This window comes from Anas platyrhynchos, chromosome 20 (assembly GCF_047663525.1).
Source record: "Anas platyrhynchos isolate ZD024472 breed Pekin duck chromosome 20, IASCAAS_PekinDuck_T2T, whole genome shotgun sequence".
NCBI classification, from domain to species: Eukaryota; Metazoa; Chordata; class Aves; order Anseriformes; family Anatidae; genus Anas; species Anas platyrhynchos.
Genome location: NC_092606.1, coordinates 5,047,587 through 5,070,217, shown reverse-complemented (window position 1 = coordinate 5,070,217; position 22,631 = coordinate 5,047,587). Strand labels below are relative to the sequence as shown.

At 48.7% G+C, this 22,631-nt stretch overlaps 1 protein-coding gene across 2 annotated transcripts in view; it reads left to right on the top strand.

Moving 5' to 3' along the window:
- SUPT6H (SPT6 homolog, histone chaperone and transcription elongation factor) overlaps positions 1-22,631 on the top strand; it is a 27,163-nt gene extending 4,532 nt beyond the window's left edge. For both annotated transcript variants that reach the window (XM_005009888.6, XM_038165647.2), the window contains exons 3-37: positions 281-439; positions 584-654; positions 1,126-1,321; positions 1,999-2,083; positions 2,462-2,735; positions 4,020-4,121; positions 4,605-4,721; positions 5,262-5,351; positions 5,825-5,967; positions 6,231-6,382; positions 6,895-6,993; positions 7,161-7,290; positions 7,382-7,532; positions 7,926-8,080; positions 8,652-8,847; positions 9,184-9,323; positions 9,402-9,519; positions 10,160-10,236; positions 10,427-10,562; positions 10,956-11,093; positions 11,440-11,607; positions 12,133-12,260; positions 13,370-13,577; positions 14,056-14,203; positions 14,464-14,606; positions 15,373-15,513; positions 16,582-16,777; positions 16,905-17,143; positions 17,411-17,524; positions 17,795-17,919; positions 18,160-18,272; positions 18,684-18,761; positions 18,845-19,011; positions 20,245-20,432; positions 20,613-22,631. In XM_005009888.6, the coding sequence (XP_005009945.3) occupies positions 281-439; positions 584-654; positions 1,126-1,321; positions 1,999-2,083; positions 2,462-2,735; positions 4,020-4,121; positions 4,605-4,721; positions 5,262-5,351; positions 5,825-5,967; positions 6,231-6,382; positions 6,895-6,993; positions 7,161-7,290; positions 7,382-7,532; positions 7,926-8,080; positions 8,652-8,847; positions 9,184-9,323; positions 9,402-9,519; positions 10,160-10,236; positions 10,427-10,562; positions 10,956-11,093; positions 11,440-11,607; positions 12,133-12,260; positions 13,370-13,577; positions 14,056-14,203; positions 14,464-14,606; positions 15,373-15,513; positions 16,582-16,777; positions 16,905-17,143; positions 17,411-17,524; positions 17,795-17,919; positions 18,160-18,272; positions 18,684-18,761; positions 18,845-19,011; positions 20,245-20,432; positions 20,613-20,799 (5,072 nt within the window). In that variant the 3' untranslated portion in view covers positions 20,800-22,631. The remainder of the gene's footprint in view (positions 1-280; positions 440-583; positions 655-1,125; positions 1,322-1,998; positions 2,084-2,461; positions 2,736-4,019; positions 4,122-4,604; positions 4,722-5,261; positions 5,352-5,824; positions 5,968-6,230; positions 6,383-6,894; positions 6,994-7,160; positions 7,291-7,381; positions 7,533-7,925; positions 8,081-8,651; positions 8,848-9,183; positions 9,324-9,401; positions 9,520-10,159; positions 10,237-10,426; positions 10,563-10,955; positions 11,094-11,439; positions 11,608-12,132; positions 12,261-13,369; positions 13,578-14,055; positions 14,204-14,463; positions 14,607-15,372; positions 15,514-16,581; positions 16,778-16,904; positions 17,144-17,410; positions 17,525-17,794; positions 17,920-18,159; positions 18,273-18,683; positions 18,762-18,844; positions 19,012-20,244; positions 20,433-20,612) is intronic.

Genomic DNA, 22,631 nt, shown 5'->3' with positions numbered 1-22,631 from the left:
ATTTCTTCACCCCCCGGGGATGCGCGGTTTGATAGTAAACAGTAAAAGCACGGGAATTCTCCCAGTGTGACCACTCCACCTGTTCCCTCTGCAGAGAGAGCGTGAGACAAGAAATGGGGCTCTCGTGTGAGCAGCTGGCCCGGTTCTGTGTTAGTAAAAGCCTTCAGTTAAGGCTCCCTGCGCAGATAGTGTGAAGGAAAATGTTTGTACAGAGTTGTGCAAGAGCCTTGGAGATAAAAGCTTTAGACACTTATGCAGTAGTTATTGTTCTCCACCCTAGATGAGGAAGAGGAAGAGGAAAATCTGGATGATCAAGATGAGCAAGGGAACCTGAAAGGATTCATTAATGATGATGACGACGAGGAGGAGGAAGAGGAGGAAGAAGCCAGTGACTCTGGAGACTCTGAAGACGATGTTGGCCACAAAAAGAGAAAGCGCAGTAAGTTTTGGGGTGGGGCCACGGTGTTAACACTTGCACTGCCCTGCTGCAAGCGGTGTCTGCGTGCCCTGGGTGAGCTGTACCCATCTGTCTGTTCCCACATCAGTAAAGGGAGACTGTAACTCGTCTCTGCTTTCTTGTCAGCCTTTGATGACCGCCTGGAGGACGACGATTTCGACCTCATTGAAGAGAACTTGGGCGTTAAAGTCAAACGGGTGAGTTGTTTCCACACTGTTGCTAATGGTGTGGCACAGAGGGTGGGATCCTGCATGGAGTGAGCGAGCAGTGCCTCCAGTCTGCTGCTTTCCTTGCAAAGGAGGAGCTGAGTGCTCAAAGGAAGCACACTCTCTCCTTGCCAAGGCAACTGGGCACTGGCTCCTAGAGTTTCCAAAACGCTTTGTGCTTGTTTGTATCATCTGCTCTGCTCCTCCCCTCCCACCTCTGCAAAGCAGGTTCAGAAGAGCCCATCTGCCAGTAATTTTTGCCTGTGTGGAAAAGTTACCTGCAGCATGGCTCTTTTGGAGCCAGGGAAGGGCTCTTTGCCCCTCCCTGCCTGTGCTGTGCTGGGCTCCATCCTGCTCCCCCTCCAGAGGGAGCAGAGGAAGTGCAGTTCTGGCCTGGCAGAGACAACACAGAGCGTGTCTGTGCCAGGAGGTGTGTGCACTAACACGACTCCTTGCTTGCAGCAAAAATTCAGGCGCGTGCGGAAGATGTCAGATGATGAGGATGATGAAGAGGAAGACTATGGGAAGGAAGAGCACGAGAAGGAAGCCATTGCTGAAGAAATCTTTCAGGATGGCGAAGGCGAGGAGGGAGGGGAAGCTGTTGAAGCTCCTGTTGCTCCACCAGAAGAAGAGGAGGAGGAGGAGGAAGATGAATCTGGTGAGTATGGATGGCCGATTGCATCTGAAGTTTGTTGTAGGACTAAAGCACAGCAACCAAGTTAAGACTTCCACTGATCTACAGTTAACCAAAAGCTGGAGCCCTGTTGTGGTCAAGCTCTTGGTGGTCTGATTAGTACTATCTTTAGAATTAAATGTTCCTGGGCAGCAGATTTAGTTTGTGTGTTAAACTGCTTTGTCCAGGAACATCTTGCATACACTGAGGTGTTGAATGCCTCCTTTAAGCTGCTTTCAGCATGAAAATGCTTCGAACAAAGAAAGTGGAGGCACAGTTTAGCACTTAGTAGCACTGTGCATGCCTGCCCTGCTCGTGCTCTTGGGCATTAGCCCATCATCACTGCTGGTGCCATACTGAAGGAGTTGCAGAAATTCTTTCTGTCTAGGGTCCAAAGCAGGAAGGCTTTTTTCTGAGTGCATTTTCTGTGCACTGAGCTGCAGATAGACACCAGATGGCTGTCCTGGGTTTAAAAGTTTGTTCTAGCTTGTAATTGTGGTTCAGGCTCCTGGAATTTCTGAGGTTGGTGAAGGAGATGCTGTGGGTAGCTGTGCAGACTGCCAGCAGGCAGCAGCCTAAGTCTGTGGTGGAGGCACACAGCTGCACTGGCTGTGTGTGTGTGTGTGTGTCCTGACTGCTAAAATGGTTTTGTCCGTGTCCAGACATCGATGACTTCATTGTGGATGACGACGGACAACCTCTGAAGAAGCCAAAATGGCGAAAGAAGCTCCCTGGATACACTGATGCGTAAGTATTGATTGGAAATTGGCTCGGAGCCTTAAAAAGAGTGCTCAGATTACTTGACTTCTGCAACTGCAATGTGATTCAGCTTGTGGTTGGATACTGCTGGTCTCCTTCCCCAAAGGAATGTGGTGAATTTAAACATGGGGCTTTTGGGCAGACATTTAAGAAGTCACAGACTTCGTTCTTCCCTAGATTTTTTTATGGGAATACCAAAAAGCAGTCCCTTAAGAGAAGCATTTACATGTAAAGCTCAAATATCTGTGTACCTATCCATTTTTCTTTAGCTTAGGTGCAAAACCGAGGGTTAAACTTAGGTGCTGTGGCCAGACTGATGTTTTTTGAACTGCATCATGGGGCTGAAGTGTAGTTTTTGCCTTCCAGTGCCTTGCAAGAAGCTCAGGAAATCTTCGGTGTGGACTTTGACTATGATGAGTTTGAGAAGTACAACGAGTACGATGAAGAGATGGAGGAGGAATATGAATACGAGGATGAAGAGGCTGAAGGGGAGACCCGCGTCCGACCCAAGAAGACCACCAAAAAGCGCGTCAGTCGCCGTAGCATCTTTGAGATGTACGAGCCCAGTGAGCTGGAGAGCAGTCACCTAACAGACCAGGACAACGAGATACGCATGACAGACATGCCTGAGAGGTTCCAGGTGAGGGAAGAGGGGAGAGATGTACAAACAGAAAGCATTTCAGCACCCACCAAGTACAGCAGGCCTGGGACCTGCAGGCCAGCTTTCTCACCTGCCTGCTGGCTGGATTTTGCTATTTCTTTTCCCTTTTTGTCTATCCCACCTTAAATGTGCAAGCTGAAGCTCCACATTCCAACATAACAGTGAAACGGAGTTGTTCTGGCTGTGTAAACCCAGAGGGGTTTTAGCACTGGTCGTAGCTTCTCTCTGGCCACTGGGTGCCAGTGTCGCTCTTCTGGGTGTGGCGCAGGGCGTGCACTCTGCTGAGATGCCCTTTCTGTTGGGTGCTGTTAGTAAACCTGTGAGCTGTGCCTCTATAACAAGAGTGATGCTGCAGTGCCAGAGGCTTGCTAGGGTTTTCTAGCCTACAGCTGTGCCAGCCAACACAACTGTTCCTTGCAAGGTGTTACTGTGTGATTCTGTAACCCACTTTAAATAATCTGAGTGACTGGGACTTACACTGCTGTCCATGAGGAGTCCTGTTTGTGCTGCTAGGAGTCATTCTGTTATCTCACGTTTTTCACTTAATTTTGCCTCTTATTTGGGTTTTCCCTGGACAGTCAGTGTCCTTTGCTCTCCCTTTAGTGTATGTTAATACAGTTCTGTGCAGAAGCTTGTTACCTGCCTATGTTGAAATGTGATGTCTGAAGCTGCCAGTTTTTCACAGGACCCATTTTTTTTCCAAGCCAGTGTGTACAGCATGAGGGAGCACTGTATATAATGTCTTCTGGCCATAAGTGGCTCGTTCAGATGTCTCTTCATAGTCACAGATGGTTAGAGCAGGCTCTGCCTGAAAGAGAAGTGGCTGGCCCAAATGCCCAGAGAGGCTTTGGAGCTGTTTTATGTTCTGTTATTCTGTGGCTGCAGCAAGAAAAGTGATAACAAGGTTGGAGCAGGGGCAGTTGGGAATAGAGGATGTAACTTCAAGGGACTTGGGAGTCCTGTAGGAAGCACAAGTACCCTGAATTGTTCATCACAGAAGGCTATGCACCTTCACAGGCTTTTCCACACGTCTTTGACAGACCTGTTGGCTTTTTTTACCTACTACAAAGCTGATGCAGATTTGCTGTTTGCTCAGATGAAGGTGTTGAAGTGCTGTCTTCAGCATAGCCCCATGGGTGTGGCAGCTACTGAGACCCCACAGCAATCTGCAGCTCAAAACAGTCATCTTCAGGTTTCCAAAAACATTGCAGCGTGAGCCCTGGTGCTGTACATGCCTCTGCTAATCCCGTTGTCTTTTCACAGTTGCGATCCATCCCAGTAAAAAGCGCTGAAGATGACGAGCTGGAGGAAGAAGCTGACTGGATTTACAGGAATGCATTTGCAACACCCACCATCTCCTTGCAGGTAAAGGGCTATGCCTGGGACTTCTGTCCTAAGATGGCTGGTGACTTGAAGGTGCTACAGATTTCTACCCTGGAGACGTTCCAGGAGTTTGCTTAGAGAAACGTCATACCCAGTATACTTTTCTATTTTTCTGGTCTTGAGTGGATCACTTAACACACACACATCTTCATTTCCACATTAATAAAACAGGACAAAAAGCAGCCCAGAGATGTTGCAAGAATAATTGTCATAAGAGACTGAAAGATCTCTGAGCCACTGTGCACTCAGGATAAACTAATATTAGCTGAGATCTGCTTTTAACGATGAGTTACATTGGCCAGATGCTGCTTCTGTGTTTTCCTTCAAGCCAGTCATGCTTTTCTGTGGTCTAAAATCGCAGCATGTAGCTAAGCCTGTATTTCCAGCTAACAAAGGGATCACCATTTTCCAGCCTTAGCTTGGACTGCTCTTTTAAGCAACATAATGTGTTGTTTATCCTTTTAGGAAAGCTCTGACTACCTTGATCGTGGACAAGCTGCCAGCAGCTTCAGCCGCAAGGGGCCCAGCACTATCCAGAAGATTAAAGAAGCCCTGAATTTCATGAGAAATCAACACTTCGAGGTACCTCATAACTCAGCTTTGTTTTCGAGGCAAAGCCTGAGTCACCATCTCCTTATCCAGGCAGGATTAGTCAAGGGATTGCTGTATTTAGGGTAACAAAGTAGGCAGGGCTGAGGTGCCTTACCTGGCTGCCTGTGCTGTGACAAAATGGTGCGTCTCTGGAAAGTGCAGCTCAGCTCGTGTGAGATGGGACAGCAGAGGTTTTAAGTCCTGTTTGATGGGGCTGCTATTGCCCTATTTACCTGATCCTGGACAAATTGATAAATGAGTGGGAGGAATTCCAGAGTCTCTTGAACCTTGCTTGGTCCGTTTGACTTATTATCTGAGGTGTTACCTGATGTCACAGAAGCTCTTTGGTGTATGTGATGCATTCTTTGGTGGAAAAGTCTCGAGTTGTGTTGCAACTCGGTACATCTTCCACATTGCTGCCCCATCAACTTGTTCTCCCACGTGGAGAACACGCAGTCTAAGGACTCCTGGCTGCCAGGAGCAGCCCCCTCTCCTTTTGCTTGGTGTTGACGAGTCTCGTTTCTGACCTAGGTCCCATTCATCGCCTTCTACAGAAAGGAGTATGTAGAGCCAGAGTTGCACATCAACGACCTGTGGAGAGTCTGGCAGTGGGATGAGAAGGTGAGAGGTGTTTTCATTGGTAATTATCCAATCGGCATTTATTTTATCTTCCCACCTAGCTGGAGACCTTCTATGCCTTTTTTTTTTTTACTCATTTTACATCTCTGCCATCACGTGATGTTAAAGAATTATCTGACAAAAGAGAGTGCAAAAAATAGTCCTTTCCCTTCACCAAGTTCCTTTTGTGTAGTGACCTTTCCTGCAAAGAGTGCAAGTTCCTTTTCTGCTATTAGGTAGATCCAAACCTTAATTTGTGTTAACAGAAAATAAACAAATAGTCTCTGAGATGAAATCTGCCATGTGTGTCACATCTGGGCATGGCTGTGAGTGAAGATGTTGATGATGATTTTTATACAACAAATATCCTGAGATCCTGGGAGTGCCTCCTTAGGATCCCCTCTTTGGGGAAAGGGAGGAGATAAATGTGACACACAGCTACAGTGCATCACTGGAGATTTTTGTTTTAATGTTAGTGGACCCAGCTGAAGATCCGCAAGCAGAACCTGACACGTCTGTTTGAGAAGATGCAAGCCTACCAGTATGAGCAAATATCTGCTGACCCAGACAAGCCTTTGGCTGATGGGATAAGGGCCCTTGATACTACTGACATGGAGAGGTATGGTGCCATGACGTTTTTGTATTCATTCCAAAATGACTTAATGTGTTCCAACCTATCTGTACAACGCTGACCCTCAGGCCATTGCACTACATTGATCTTAGCCTCACCACAAAGCCAGCGATGCGAAATATTTAAAACTCCTTCAGAAGATGAGCCCAAGCACTCCTTTTGCCTGACCTGTCCTAGAGCAGGTTCTGTGAGCGCTCTACCCACAGCTGTGCTGTGAGCAGGATGTAACATGCTGGCTTTGCATGTTCTAGGCTGAAGGATGTGCAGTCCATGGACGAGCTGAAGGACGTGTATAATCACTTCCTGCTGTACTATGGGCGAGACATCCCTAAGATGCAGAATGCTGCAAAGGCTGCTCGAAAGAAGCAAAAGCGTATCCGAGAGGATGGTGAAGAGGAAGAAGGTTTGTCCCCAAACTTGATAAGTCTCCTAATCCCGGGCTGGTTCAAAATCCTGGTTCAAAAGAGTAGTAAGAAAGTTTGTTGAAAAGCCTTTGTGTGTGCACAGACCATCTCTGCAGTTCCCTTCTGTCTCAGGTTAGTCCCAGGTCTTCCAAATATCTCTAAAAATGCTTAAAATCAGTTATACAGGATGCTGTTTTTCCAAGGGACAGAATATCACGCCTCGTGATGGGGTAAAAGCAAAGATTCAACTACCCTGCTTTATGTTTTAGCATACAACCCGGAGATACTGCTGTTAAAATTGTGCAAAAGAGAGAAATTGAAGAAAAGCTAGTGTTTTCAGGGTGTTTGTCAAACGCTGAATAATTTTAAGGCTACTGTGACCTTCCAGTTGTGTTCGTGAGATTTAGGGGCTGTGTTGCACAGTGCTTGTCCCCTTTGCTGTGCTGCTGACACACTGCAGCTGACAGTATGCCTCTGTAAAGAGGCCTTGCTAAACGTACGCTTCCCGTAGGTGAAGGAGAGGATGCTGAAGATGATGAGCAGAAAGGGCCTGAGCTGAAGCAGGCTTCTCGTCGGGATATGTACACCATCTGTCAAACAGCTGGGCTGGGTAAGGGCTCTGCTCTGTCATGCTGAGCTTGCAGTGTGTTGTGGCTTAGCTTGCGTGTTCTTCTGGGTTGTGTGGCTTACCTGGAGGAGGAGGACTGGTAATTTTGCTCAGTATAATCTCCAGTACCCTTCTCATCATTTTTGTGATTTTTTTATTTCCCCCCCCAGACAGCCTGGCTAAAAAGTTTGGTCTGACACCTGAGCAGTTTGGAGAGAATCTCCGAGACAGTTACCAGCGGCACGAGACAGAGCAGTTCCCTGCAGAGCCCCTGGAGCTGGCCAAGGATTACGTGTGTAGGTCAGTGTGTGGGGAGCCTTGCTCAGGGCCTTCGGATGATCTTGGCGTGTTCTGAAGTCCCAGTGCTTACTGTTACCTTTTTTCCTTTTAGTCAATTCCCCAGTCCAGAAGCTGTGCTGGAAGGAGCCCGGTACATGGTGGCTTTGCAGATAGCCAGAGAGCCTTTGGTCAGGCAGGTCCTGAGGCAGACTTTCCAAGAGAGAGCTAAAATCAACATTTCACCAACCAAAAAGGGGAAGAAGGTAAGGAAGGAAGCTCTGACTTTGTGGGTCAATTCAGGGAAGGATCTAAATAATACACAAATGTTCGTTTTGCATCTGGAAACTTCTTCCACACCAGTGGCAACCTTCAGTAGATCTTATAGCAGTGTGTTAGCCAGGCTGTTAGAGAGGCCAGCTCAGCAGCATGCTGTATTTTTAGTTTCAACATTTCATCAGACCTGACTCTTACTGTTGAGATGTTGCCTTCAGTTGTTGGAACAGTCTGTTTCTCCAGCTGGGAACAGATTCCACTGCATCCTGCTGGGGAAGGAAACATAAACTGGCAGGCATAGGGGTATTTAATGAAAACCAGTATACAGTAGGGTCATTCCTTGTGAGTGCCCTCCATGCTTACTGATTCTCTCCTCTCTCCAGGATATCGATGAAGCCCACTATGCCTATTCCTTTAAATACTTGAAGAACAAGCCTGTGAAGGAGCTGCGAGATGACCAGTTCTTGAAAATGAGCCTGGCGGAGGATGAGGCGCTGCTGACTATAGACATCAGCATTGACATGAAAGGAGTGGAGGGGTGAGTCCTCGCTGGTTGTGCCCTGGCAGAGCTCATTTGTCCAGTGCTGCTGTGCTGTTAGAGCTCCTCTGTATCCCAAACTGCTTCTGGAGATTGTGGTCTGGTCTCCTGGACCTTAATGATAAGCAGCCTCGGGAGGCTCGCTTTTATCATCATCTGACTGAAAACTTTAGAAGAAATCTGGCTTATTCATTTGAAAGCAAATTCTAAAGGCTTTAGGCTGTTTGTGAAAGGCAGTGCTTGTTTCCAAATCACCCTTGCTGTGTGGCTTCTTGGTTTCTTCCCTTTCTTCCGAGCAGCCACGCTGTGCAATAAGGTAAGGGTGTGCTGCAGTGGCTGTGGGCTCCCCTGTGTCAGTCCTCTCTGTGCTGCCAGCAGAACATCCAGCTGAGGTCTGTCTAGCAGCATAGCTCTTGCAAATAAGGGAGTCTTGGATGGGAGGATTGGATCTTCTCTGTACTTACCAGGTAGCTTCCTGAATCAGGTCACGTCCCTGTGCAGGTATCTGACAGTGGTGGCATCAATGCAGGTGTTTGGAGCATGTCTATATCTCCCCCTCTTTCTTTTGCAGTTATGGTAGCGACCAGACATACTTTGAGGAAATCAAACAGTTCTACTATCGGGATGAGTTCAGCCACCAGGTGCAGGAGTGGAATCGGCAGCGTACTATGGCCATTGAGCGGTCCCTCAACCAGTTCCTCTACGTGCAGATGGCTAAAGAGTTGAAGAACAAGCTGTTGGTGGAGGCCAAGGAATATGTTCTCAAGGTGAGGTGGGGGACAGATGGGTTCGAGTCAGAGCTGGGGTTACAAATGCTGAAAGTCGTACAGTACACTGAAAATGGCTGCTGACGGGCCACATGCAGGTACTTGGGAAGGAGGAGAGGACAGTGAGAGGTCTGAGTCAGGTTCTAAAGGCAGAGTAAAGCAGATGCTTCAGTGGGAGGTAAAATGGGCTTTGTGTTTCTGGAGACCTGGTCCTAATCTGGCAGGCTGCTGTCCTGCTGCCCTGAGCAGTCCCTGACCGTCCCTGTGGAGAAGGGCTATGCCAGAGCACCTGCAGTGGATTTTCTCACTCCTGTCTCTCTTTCTCTGTTCTTCTAGGCCTGCAGCCGCAAGCTGTACAACTGGCTAAAAGTAGCTTCGTACCGTCCTGATCAGCAAGTGGAGGAAGATGATGATTTCATGGACGAAAACCAAGGGAAGGGGATTCGGGTGCTAGGCATTGCCTTTTCCTCAGCCAGGTAGGAGGAGAGGAATTGGCTCTGGATCCGTGTTCAGCTTTAGCAGTCCTCTGTTTCTGAGTGATCTTTGTTCTGCAGGGACCACCCCGTGTTCTGTGCCCTTGTTAATGGAGAGGGCGAGGTTACAGACTTCCTCCGATTGCCACATTTCACAAAGAGAAGGAATGCCTGGCGCGAGGAAGAGAGGGAGAAGAAGGTGAGCGCGGCACAGCTCATGTCTTGAGACTAATGCCCGCAGGTCGCTTTTGGAACTGGGTGATGCACTGTGGGCTGGTGAGGAATAGCCAGTCTGAAGACAGCACAGGCTTTGTCACTCCTGCATGCAAGAATTCTGCTTTTTTTTTTTTCCACCCTGTAATTATTCTGCTGGAGAGGCTTTCAGTTAGATTCCAGCTCGCTTCTGCTGCTCCTCCTACAGGGAGTGACAGGGCCTTGCCATTCCTGAGTTCTGTTGGTTGGGGTTTGTGAGCTTCTGTGGTTATACAGCTACAAATCTTCTCCACTTTCCCTGATCATGCTGTAATGGTGAAATGCTGCAGGACCTACTGGAGCTTGGGATAGGCTTTTAACTTCCATTCCCTGCTTTTACTGCTATCCTGAAACACAGAAGCATGATAGCATCAGTCTTTCCTCTGCAGAGCTTTCATGTTTGTCCTTGCAGTTGTCTGCAGGGCCTCTGGAGAAGGTGTTTATCTAGATCCATGTTGTGGTGGCAGGTCAAGGTAGCAGTGAGGGAGGATTTTCCCTGTGAAATAGGAACCCAAGACTAGTAGCTAATCCAATGCAGAAGCTCTCTAGCGTTTCTACTCTGACCCGTCTCACCTTCTTCTTTCCAGGCACAGGATATCGAAACCTTGAAAAAATTTCTTTTGAACAAGAAGCCTCACGTGGTGACAATCGCAGGCGAGAACAGGTCAGAGCAAGTGTCTTTGTGTTCCTTGCATTTCCAGGTCTTTTTGCAGTCCTTTCCTTGTGCTCCTCCACATTTCATTGTTTGTACAGTTAGCAGGAGGAGGATCAGGCAGCCCCAAAACAGTTTTTGAGTGTGTAGCAAGCTGCAGTCTTGCATTCTCCCCTCAATACCTTTGGCCATCTCTCCCTAGGGATGCTCAGATGCTGATGGAGGATGTAAAGAGAATTGTTCACGAGCTGGATCAGGGGCAGCAGCTGTCCTCTATAGGAGTGGAGCTGGTGGACAATGAATTGGCCATCCTCTACATGAACAGCAAGAAGTCTGAGGTGAGCCTTCTGTTATTCTAGACACCTCTCAGTCTTACTCAGGCTGTCTTGGCCTCTGTTTATTCTGCTGGCCCAGCCTTGTGTCATCCACTGCCTCATGTGATCCATCTAGAAAATGACATGCTGATCCCTGGGTCAAGGCAAAGCATCTTGTTTAGGTTTCCCTGAAGAAGTTGGCATCAGCAGATGTACAAAGTAGATGTTGGTGCATTCTGAAATCGATTTTGTTCAGCTGAGTGGATGGGTTTGTTTCATTCCTAATTACAGCATCATTCCTGTAGGTCTTTGATCTCGTCTCTCTTTGCCTGAGCACCAAATGCCTCCTGTGTTCCCGTTCTTGTCTGATGTCTTTGCACGTTGTGCTACAAAATGTGATTCTCTGGCCTCTTGCAGAATGAATTTCGGGATTACCCACCTTTGCTGCGTCAAGCAGTCTCCCTTGCTCGTCGCATTCAGGATCCTCTCATAGAGTTTGCCCAGGTCTGCAGCTCTGATGAGGATATTCTCTGCCTGAAACTCCACCCTCTGCAGGTAAGGGTTCCTTGTAGGATCCTTGGGCAGGGGGGATCCATTTTTGGGAGGGGAAAAAAAAAAAAAAGTGGCCTGGGAGACCTGGGACTGTTTTCTGCCAAGGAAAAGTATCCCCAGTTGAACTGGTGCAAGCTCTGCCTGTTCTGTGCCACGTTCAGGCTACACAGCACCTTTTTTTCTGCCTTCTTTAGCTCATCTGCCTCCTGCCTTTAGGCTGTTCCCAGGGGTAACTCTGAGGTGCAGTACAGCCCCTGAGAGCCAGTCTACTGCATCTGGCCCCGCTTGCTTATGGCAAAGCGTTGCACACACATCCCCTTGCGAGGCTAATGCCTCTCCCTTCTGTCAGGAGCACGTGGTGAAGGAGGAACTGCTGAATGCCCTCTACTGCGAATTCATAAACCGCGTGAACGAGGTGGGAGTGGATGTCAATCGGGCAATTGCTCACCCTCACAGCCAGGCTTTGCTGCAGTATGTGTGTGGCCTGGGACCACGCAAAGGCACTCATCTGCTAAAGGTAAGGAGGCTTCTGTCACTGCCTACAAAAACAATGCATCCCGAGCGGTGTGTGAGTTGGCCTGATGGCAGTGTTGTGATGAGCTGAGTCAGAGTTCTGCGTGCCAGATGCAGCTGACAGCTCTGTCGACGAGTTTTCATATGCGTTACCTCACTGCGCCTAACCCCGAAGCTGTTTGTGGACTTGTGTCCTTCACAGACCCACGCAACTCAGCAGATCTGTCAGTACTAGCTAGCTCCTGAACCCACAGCAGCGGATGCGCTGTTACGGTACCAGGACACCTCCATACTGTGGAAAACACAAGGCAAAAAGCCAACGCTCTTCCTGAGAGCTGGAGCTGTTCCATGGGGAGTCACCTCCCTTTGTGCAGTGTTGAGACACAGGCAGAGGGCAACGGTTAATGATTTGTGATGGTCTTGGTTATGTCAGATGCTTTGAATACCGCACTGTCCAGTGAGAATCCTCTGCTTTTCCTGGGAAAACCTTGTGTTTAGCAAAACTTAATGCTGTCTCTTCTTTCTCCAGATCTTAAAACAGAACAACACACGCCTGGAGAACAGGACCCAGCTGGTTACAATGTGTCACATGGGACCCAAGGTGTTTATCAACTGTGCTGGCTTCATCAAAATAGACACAGCGTCGCTGGGTGATAGGTGGGTATTGGATTGTGTTCAGTGCTGCACAGGCTGTGAAGTTAAGTGTGTCACAGGCTAAACAGTCTTGTTCTGTGGAGTCCATGTTCCTAGGAGTTTCTGTGTGGCCCCTCTGATTTCTGGCCAAGTTCAGGTATTGCTGGTTATTAATCTGATTCTTAAGGGTAGCTAAACGTGGCCAGCAATGTGAGCTGCGGAACATTAATTATATAGCTTGCTATGGTGTGAAAGACCCTTTGTGGTCAAGAGGAACTAGACTAAAACCAGTTCTTCCTTAACTTTCCGTAGTCCTTGTGCATGTCCGTCAGTGACCCATATGCACTTCTCTTTGGTTTCTGCCTAGTCCTACCAACAGCATTTTATTTTTCTGAAGTTTCAGAATGGGGACATAAATCAGCAATTTAACTTCCTCATAGCAAGACTGGTCAACTTGTAGAGCATTAGGCTACTGGTAACTGAACAAGAAATGTGTGTTTGGAGGACAGTGATAACCTATTTTCTACGTCTTCAGCTGCCAGCTTTGTGCAGAAGGGTCACTTGTTGGGAACGTGCTTTTTCTAAGGCTGCCACAGCATTTTTTTATTTTTTTTTCCTTTTTTTTTCTTTTGAAAAGCAGTCTGAGAAAGGACAGCTGGCTGAATCCTAACACTGAGTGATCCAACCCTACTAGGTGGTTGGATCTTGCAGGACCCAAGTCCCAGAGGTGCAAGGGCAAAGCATACACTTCTCCAAACTGGATGCAGGTGGCTGCACCACCAGTTGGCAACATTTAATTTGTATAAGGAAGGAAACTTACAGAGCTGTGTGCTTGTACAGCACCTATAGCAAACTGAGTCATGAGTCATCGAGTCTATGTAGCATCCAAAAGCCTGGCTATGACATTGAGGCGCAGGAGCTGCGGTCTGGAATTTGCCTTGGATCCTACTGATTTAGCAAGGAAGAATTCTTTGTGTCCTGTTGAGAGTAGTTTGTTCCTTTGGGGTCAGTGGTGGCAAAGCAGCCATGCAGCCAACAGTGATGGTCAATAGGATAATTCGTATCGAGCTGAAGGAGCTGGCTCTGGAACTCTGCAGTGTCCTTATCTGAAGGTGTCTCTGGTTTTATTTCAGTACTGATTCCTACATCGAAGTCCTAGATGGTTCCAGAGTCCATCCCGAAACCTACGAGTGGGCAAGAAAAATGGCAGTAGATGCCTTGGAGTATGATGAGTCAGCTGAGGATGCTAATCCTGCAGGAGCTCTAGAGGAGATCTTAGAAAACCCCGAGCGACTGAAAGACCTGGATCTTGACGCCTTTGCTGAAGAACTGGAACGACAGGTGTGCTGGGGATTCCTGGTGCTGAGAAACAGGGGAAGCTGCGTGGCCCAGCTCAGTTTGTTAGGTTTTACAGCTGGTGACCTTTGTCCTTTTTAGGAGATGATATTCATCTGTTGCCATTGTAAAATTTATAAACAGCTATGACAAGTATTCGGTGTCTGACAATGGCATGTAGTAAATTCTTACAGAAAGTATGCCTGGGGCAGGGGAAGGGAAAAGACAGTAATTAGGCTGGTTTTGCACCCACTGAACTTAATTTTTTCTGAATTTAGTAATACTTTTTACCTCCTCAACACACTGTGACTAAGTCCTACAGTTTGATGATGATGACACTCTGTGGTGTTGTCGTCTCCCCCCCGCCCCCTTTCTTTAATTTGGTGTTTGATAAGTTCTGTGAATTCTTTTGTAACTTACCCTGGATTCCCTTTTCACCTCCTCCCTGTCACTTAAGGCTTTATAACCTTTAAATACTATGCAGGGCTACGGTGACAAGCATATCACTTTGTATGACATCCGAGCTGAACTGAGCTGCAGGTATAAGGACCTGAGAACACCATACCGTGCTCCAAACACAGAAGAGGTCTTCAACATGCTGACCAAAGAAACTCCAGAGACATTTTATATAGGTACATCTGTGTTCGCTTAGAGGGCTCTGATGATTGTTGTCATCCTAAGTAGATTTAAAATACGTAGAGGTGGGGCAAAGGAATGTTGCTGAGGGTGACATTGGGACAGTGCTAGGATTACAAGTGTGTGAGGCAGCTTTTTGTGTACCTGGGAAGTCTTAACACCTTAATACATCTGCCTTAGATCCAAGTAAATGTCTGGCCCTGCAGTTGGCTTTCAATTTTTCATCCTCTCCTTCTTCTCTCCCATCACACCACAGGTAAAATGATCATCTGCAATGTCACCGGGATAGCCCACAGGCGGCCACAAGGAGAAAGCTACGACCAGGCAATACGGAACGACGAAACTGGCCTTTGGCAATGTCCTTTCTGTCAGCAGGATAACTTCCCAGAGCTCAGTGAGGTAGGGCTGCTTCTCTTGCCGGCCCTACCTTTGCCAGGAGTGTATCAGCAGACCTGAGCATTTTGTAGGGATGCAGTAGCCAAGGGCTCTTGAGAAACAAGGTAACAGAGCCAAGATTATGTCTGCAGTGCCCCAGGACCCCAACCTGAATGTGACCTTTGATTGCAAATATAAAATGTTCCAGTTTTGACTAATTGCCTCAGTATGGATTTGACAGGTCCTTTATGGATCTTAGTGAACTGAACTAGGAGTGCAATGGATTTGGGGATAAGCTGGCCAGTTCTTTGCAAATACATAAAGCAGGCTTGTTTGTGGTCTAGGATTGTGTTTTACGCAGAGAAGCTGCCAGTGACATAGAGAACAGAAGTTTGTTCTGCCACCTTCACAATTTTAAGAACTTATCTGGACTCCCTGCTGCTTAATGCAGCTGTACTTTAGGTCTCTCTTCCAAACATTTGAATTCCAGCATTGGTAATCAGTGACTTTAGAGTCCTATAGTGTTCGTTAGAAACCAGCCCTGGCTGCAGGCTTTTGTTCAGGGTCTAAAAATGTTCCTGGTTGCAAAGTCCCATCAGTTCTATTCAGCTGAAGTAGGAAGACTGCATTACTGGGTAGCTTTCGTTGAAGTCCTCTGTCCTCTGCCCTTCCACACGTCTGTGCTGGCTGTGCCTGTTTGCTGACACAGCTTTTAGACTTGTTTGAGTGTGAGCTGCCTGGGTTATAGTGTTTCCATGCAGACTGACTTTTTATCTTTGCCTTGCTCCAGGTTTGGAATCACTTTGACAGCGGTTCCTGCCCAGGTCAGGCCATCGGAGTGAAGACACGTCTGGATAATGGCGTTGCTGGCTTCATCCCAACAAAATTTCTTAGTGATAAGGTGGTCAAACGGCCAGAAGAAAGGGTGAAGGTATGAAAGCAGCGAGTTTTCACATACCCTGCAAGAACTAGAAGAGCGTGGAGTCAATGGCAATAATTCATAGTTTGGTTAATGCTGTTTCCTAAATGGCTTCTCAAACCTTATTTTCCATTGAAGGACTTTAAATCAGCAGAAAGTTCAGGTTCTGGTTAGCGTCCTTGTCCCAGAGTGCAAATCTCTCTTGGCAGCTGGTGGAAACCATGTTAATCAGTTAACATGTTGTACTGTGGGAGAATTTATTATAGTCTGGGTTTGGGAGACCAAAAGGCATTCTAATGCAGAGCTGCCCTTTGTTTCTGGCTTTCTAAAGAGTTCACAGAACTGCTGTTAGATATGCAGGGTCTGTTTCCCTCTCTCGTAGCTTTTTCTTTTGCAATTCATTTGTGGAGGTCATCAGAGTTGCTGTTCTTGTTCAGGACAGGGACTGGGGTTCTGAAATCACGGGATCACTTATTTCTATCGTGATAAAATAGAGGTTTAACATCTTTTCTGTCTTCTTGGATTCCCTGACAGTCCACGCAGGTGATGGATAATCCTGTAAGCACAGAGATCTCTTAGCAGCTTTTTAAAGAGCCATTGTTGACTTCAGCACGGTTAACTGGGCTAAGACATTGCAGTTTTTGTGGTGGGATTTCCCATTTAACTGGACTAGTCTTTTGGGTGTCTTCCAGTCTGTTTCCGAACAGACATAACTGCTTGCTTGTGCATCATGAAGTCCAGTTTTGCTGCTCCCATTGTTAAAGATACCTGAAATAGCAAAATTCATTGTCTTTAGCTTCCAGACATGCAGTTTCCAGTGTGATGTGGGGTGTAGATAGATGATAGAGAACTGCCAGCAAGAAATGTCTTCAATCTCTTTTGATTCTAGTCATCTTGGGGATCAGTTGGTTTTCAGTTCATATTGAAGGATCACTTTTAAAGGTGGTATCAGTCTGAAATACGTGAGGTACTTGTGCCTCCTCATTGGCAGCACAACCCCACGCAGACTGCTCTGTAGCACAGGGTGCCTGGCGTATCAGCCACACCTGCTGACCAGCTTTGCATGACCCTCTCCTGCAGGTGGGAATGACTGTTCACTGCAGGATTATGAAGATTGACATTGAGAAGTTCAGTGCAGATCTGACCTGCAGGACTTCTGACTTGGTGGACAAGAACAACGAGTGGAAACTGCCTAAGGACACCTACTATGACTTTGATTCTGAGGCAGCAGATCACAAACAGGAAGAAGACCTGAAAAGAAAGCAGCAGCGAACGAGTGAGTCTGTCCTTTTTCCCTCCCCTGTGACATCAGCCTTCCTAGGGTGCTTCCCAGGGAAAACAAGCACAATTGGAATAAAGCAGTTCCTCTTGGAAGCCTAAATACTCCTCTTTGTCCCCCCTAGCGTACATCAAGAGAGTAATTGCTCACCCGTCATTCCACAACATTAGCTTCAAGCAAGCTGAGAAGATGATGGAGACCATGGACCAAGGGGACGTGATTATTCGGCCAAGTAGCAAAGGGGAGAACCACCTTACAGTCACCTGGAAGGTGAACGATGGGATTTACCAGCATGTGGATGTCCGAGAAGAGGGCAAGGAGAACGCTTTCAGTCTGGGTGCCACGCTTTGGATTAACACCGAGGTAAGAGCCCTGCAGAGCATGCCTGGGAAGGGCTTGGTGGGGAAGAAGAAATACCTCCGTGGCAGGAACAGGTTGGCACAGCCTTTCTGTCCTTGCAGCTGCTTTCAGGCAGGCTAGAGAACTGCAATGGGTGTTACTCTTCTCTTAGACAATTTTCACTCAAAGCATCCAGCCTTGCTGTGCAGGATATATGACTGATAGCTGTATACTAGGATCAGTTTCCTCATCACGCACCCTAAATACCTCTTTAACTGTGTTTGCCCAAAGGAGTTTGAAGACCTGGATGAAATTGTCGCTCGCTATGTCCAGCCTATGGCTTCTTTTGCCAGAGACCTGTTGAATCACAAATACTATCAGGATTGCAACGGTGGAGACAAGAAGGTGAGCCCGTCCCAGGCTGCGGTAGCTTGTGTGGGAGATAAATAGGTGTCTTTGTCTCAGGGTAGATCTTAAACTCCTTGAGTCTAGCATGAGCTGCTGCTGGACTGAGCTCTGATCTTCCTCGTTGCTTGGCAGTCACTTTCCAGCTGTAGGTTTCAGGGGGATTGTCTAGCAGCAGTGGAGTCAGGATGGGTTCCTGCAGGTTCTCCATGTTGCTAAAAATGTAAGCTCTCCTTGAGCGTTTCTTTTTCTCTTTCTTTCTCTAATTAGAAGCTGGAAGAGCTGCTGATAAAGACCAAGAAAGAGAAGCCAACATTTATTCCCTACTTTATCAGTGCCTGTAAAGATCTACCTGGCAAATTCCTCTTGGGATATCAGCCTCGAGGCAAACCAAGGTAAATGAGAGGCAAGCCCAGCAGCTGGAGCTGAGTACTGCCAGTACCACACCTGGGCTTAGTGCTGCCAGTTTCTCTTCCAGTTCTGTCAGTCTCTGTAAGTCAGCCTTCACCCAAGTTTGTAGGCCATGCCATGCCTGTTCCTATTGTTGCCTGTTAGCGTGAGGGTGCTGTATGGAGGCAGGTATCTGGAGCAGCCTGTGATCTCTTGTGCTCTCCCGCATTCCCTGCTCCTCACAGGATAGAGTATGTGACAGTCACACCAGAAGGATTCCGCTACCGGGGCCAGATCTTCCCTACCGTGAACGGACTCTTCCGATGGTTTAAGGATCATTATCAGGACCCTGTTCCAGGTGAGCATCCCAAAACCTCAGTGTCTCAGCTTTCTGTTTCATGGGCGTCACATAGTTAGGGCTGTTAGTAAAGGACAATTCTGTGGTCTTTGTCCCTGAAACGTGTTCTAGGATTTTCTGTATGTGGAAGGTTTCAAAGCAGTACTCAAGTTTTTGTATTTCATCGACCTGTTAAGAGCTCTCCTAAGAATCTTTTGGCCACGTGGGCCATGCAGCAAAGGAATTGCCCCTTTCCCCTCCCTTAGCCTCTCCCACCATACAATCCTGCACATGCCATGTCCTGGTAAAACTGCACCTTGCCAATACAAGTGTTTCCAACAATTTTTTATTTTTTTCAAACCTTGAATATCAGACCAACAGCTGCTCTCCTGGGAGAACTAACCCATCCCTCTTGGCTTCTATTTTGCACAGGTATTACCCCCAGCAGTAGCAGTCGGACCAGGACTCCAGCCTCCATTAATGCTACTCCAGCTAACATTAACCTGGCAGGTCAGTGCAGGCCTTTCCTGGTGGAACTGGGGTACAAAGTCCTCCAGGCTCTGCTTTATCTAACACAATGGTCCTTCTTGCAGACCTGACCCGTGCAGTGAACGCCCTCCCGCAGAACATGACCTCCCAGATGTTCAGTGCCATCGCTGCCGTGACGGGCCAGGGGCAAAACCCCAACGCCACCCCTGCACAGTGGGCATCCAGTCAGTACGGCTACGGGGGCAGCGGAGGTGGCAGCAGCGCGTACCATGTAGGTGTCACTTCTAAGCCTTGGGGACAAGGTGTTGCGTGGCTGCTTCTCACCACTACAAACCATCCCATGGGAATTCTTTGTGGTGCTAGGGGTTGCTCGTTGCCAGAGATCTGCTACAGAGGGGAGCTTGAGAGGGTTCTTGGACCAGATTTCTTCTTGCCTCCCTCCCGTGGCTGAGCAAATGAGGCGCGTAACCCCGTCCTGCTCTGGGGAGAGCTGAAACAAATAGCAAACTGGCCAGGCCCCCAAGGAATGCAGCAGGGTAGAGAGAAGGGATCCAGCGGTGAAGGCACACAACCTTGTGATTGTGCCCCTGAATCGCCAACGTGAGCTGCCAGAGGAAGAGATTAGCTGTGAAACTATGCGCTGAGTTTGCAGGGCTTTTCAGCTCAGCGTGCTAATCTCCGAGCCGCACCGGCAGGCGAACACCTCAGCCTGACCGAATACCCAGGGGCTTTGCAGGGAGTTGAACAGTTTCAGCTCGTGCTGAAGCCTTTCCTCACACACGCTGGTGCCTGCCTCCCCCCGGCACGCGCTGCCAGTTCCCTGGCTGACCCTGAGGCTAAATCCAGCTGCGGAAGGACTGAGTTGTCTGGGTACAAGAAACATGCCCTGCCATCAGAGCTGATGAAGAGGTGCTGCAAGACGAGGCTTGCAGGGAGGAGTGATTCTCTTTTGGACCACCTTGGGAGGTTTTCATGGAGTTTTGCAAAACAAGTGTTGAGCTGGGGATAGGCAGGGACTGTGGATAACCCAATGTGTTAAGCACTGAGACAACCTGAAGGAAAAGGGAGATGAATAGGGCAGAAAAATAAGAGCAAATTCATCTGTTCTTCATGTCCACTGTAGGATGTTGTTTCTGTATCTCTTGCACCCATCTCTCTTGTGGTCCTTTCCTTTGTTTGCTTTCAACATCTCCCCTTGTACCCTGTGTGGGATGAACAAGGAAGGGTGCCTATTTTATGACTGGGAGCTCTGGGGGGGAAAGAAGCAGGCCCCAGAAAAATGTCTCGTGCTCAGCAGGGTGCTGCTCCTCCTGCCCTGCAGCCCCCAATTCCCTAGGCTGCGATTTGTGAACCTCTCATTGTGCAGATGAGGGGCTCCAGCAGGCCAGGGAGCGTGCAGCAAGGACGTGCACCAGCCTCCTGCCAGCAGGGCAGTGCTGAGCATGCCAAACTTTTGCCTTGCAGGGTTTACCCTCTGTCCTCTAACCGTCTCTGCTTCCTGCAGGTCTTCACGACTCCAGCACAGCAACCAGTGGCCACCCCTCTGATGACCCCCAGTTACTCCTACACTACCCCCAGCCAGCCGATCACAACCCCCCAGTACCAGCTGCAGGCCAACACCACCCCCCAGTCCACCCAGTCCCAGACACAGTCGCAGCCATCGTCCAGCTCCAGGCAGAGGCAGCAGCCAAAGTGAGTGTCACCGGGTGTCACCTGTGTCACCTGCTGGTTGCTTTTGTGGATTCCCACGGAAGCAGCACGGTGGGGTTGTCTCAAATCCTCCCGCATGGGATTTTTTGGGGAGGGAGGGCAGGGAAAGCTACTCTGGGTTTACTTTCTGGCACATCCCACCTCCTGTCTCTGTCGTTACAGGACCAACAGCCACGCTGCGATCGACTGGGGGAAGATGGCCGAGCAGTGGCTGCAGGAGAAGGAGGCTGAACGGAGGAAACAGAAGCAGAGGTTGACTCCTCGCCCGTCCCCCAGCCCCATGATCGAGAGCACGCCCATGTCCATCGCTGGGGACGCCACGCCGCTGCTCGATGAGATGGACCGATAAGGCTGTGCGGGGCCTGCGCCGTGACCTCCGCTCCCTTCTCTCGGAAAGGGGAGAGCGAACAGTTGAAAACAGCTTCCCTTCCCTTAGCCACCTAACTCCTGTTTTATACGTCATGCGATGGTGGGAAACGACTCTTGGTGATGTGCACCTGAGCGGACGAATAGACTTGGCAGGGCTGGTCTAAATATATATATACTATATATATATATAAATATATCATAGGAAAGGACAACTGCAGTGGCCTCTGCGTTCCAGGTCCCTGGTTCACCACTTGGAAACTCGGCAGAGCAGTTACAAGGTCAAATGAGTCCATCCTTTTAGGCGCACAGCAGTCTGCTTTCACAGCGAAGACCAGGAAGCAAACGTAGCTGAAACTGCAGACCGCTGGCGTGGAGTGAGCCTGTTTTCTTTGGATTCTCCCAAACCCTGACTGTCGGCTCTCCTCGCCCAAAGAGCGCGAAGCAAAGTCACTGGGGTTGTGACGAGCTAACCAGAGTTCTCAAAAGGTTTCTGTTGTTTGTTCGCTCCGTGGTTTCACGTGTAACAGGCTCTGCAAAGTCTGTGCCAACCCCCAGGTGTGCTCGTAGGGGTCTCACACAGCAGCTCTGGGGGTAGGGGTGTTGCCAGAGCGAAATGCAGCTGTTGTACCAAAAGCTTGCCCTCCTCTGGCTTCTTTTGGATCAATATTTATTTAGTTTTTTGGGGTTTTTGTTTTTGTTTTGTTTTTTTTAAATCAGACTGCGAAGCGAAACCCCAGGCACCGGCAGCTTTCCCAAGCTTGGGCCAGACCCACGGGCTGAAACGCCGCGAGAGCAGCCGCTCGGATGGTGGAGGGGACGTAAAGCAGCTGAGTGCATGGCATCCTCCTCCGCCTCTGCTTAACCCTGCCCACTTGTAACCAAAAGGGGTGAATAAATAGTGTTTCTAATGAACACTTCGAGAGGTTTTCTGTCTGCACCCCGCACTGCCTGCCCGCCCTCTCCTCTTAGCCCTGGGTTGGCCGCAGGAGCAGAGTTCAGCGCGGAAAGCCGCTGCTCCTCCTTCCTTTTGCTGCTTGGAGTTGCCTTCTGTGTGCTGAAACTTTCACGGAGAAGCTGATTTCTGTTGAGCTGATATTAAAAAAAAAAAAAAGTTTTGTTTTGAATGCATTGTACAGAGACATCACGCACGCGGACCGGCACCTCACGAGGCCCGCACGTCTCTCACTGGCTGGGAGAGGTACCGGGGGTCCTGGGAGGGGGCAGATGCTGCGGATAACTCCTGTTAGAACTTCTGTCACGTCAGGAACTGCCAGTGCTGAGAGGCATTTCTGAACTGGAAAGTTTCTCTGCACACACTTTCCCCTCTCCTCCTTTGTTCCCTAGGGCTTTTCTATGGAAGCAGGGTCTTTGTTCCTCCGAGTGCTCCTGGTTAGCCTCCTCTTCGCTAGGAAATGAGCAAGAACAGCAACTCCTGAGAAACAAAGGTCTTTTTTGCATGTAAATGCTCCTGAAGAATGGCAGCCACGCAGGAGAACAAAGCAAAGCCCTTTTCCAGGGAGAAATGCAGGTCCTGGCTTCCACACCACCTCCTCTGCAGTGCTGGGGGCTGGCGCAGCCGTGTCCCTCCTGCAGCTGCAGGCCGGGATGGGGCCGTGGGTTGCAGCTGTACTAACCCTGTGCTATTTTTTTATTTTACGAAATGCTACGATGGGAATTGGATCGGGGGGGAGCAGCTCTTTACCCAAGGATGTCTCTGACCCGTACCGGGGGGGCTAGTTGTGCATTGTCGGCTCCTTTTCAGCTTTGTTTTTAGTTTCCCCGTACTGTCAATAAAAATTCTACTTTTGGGAA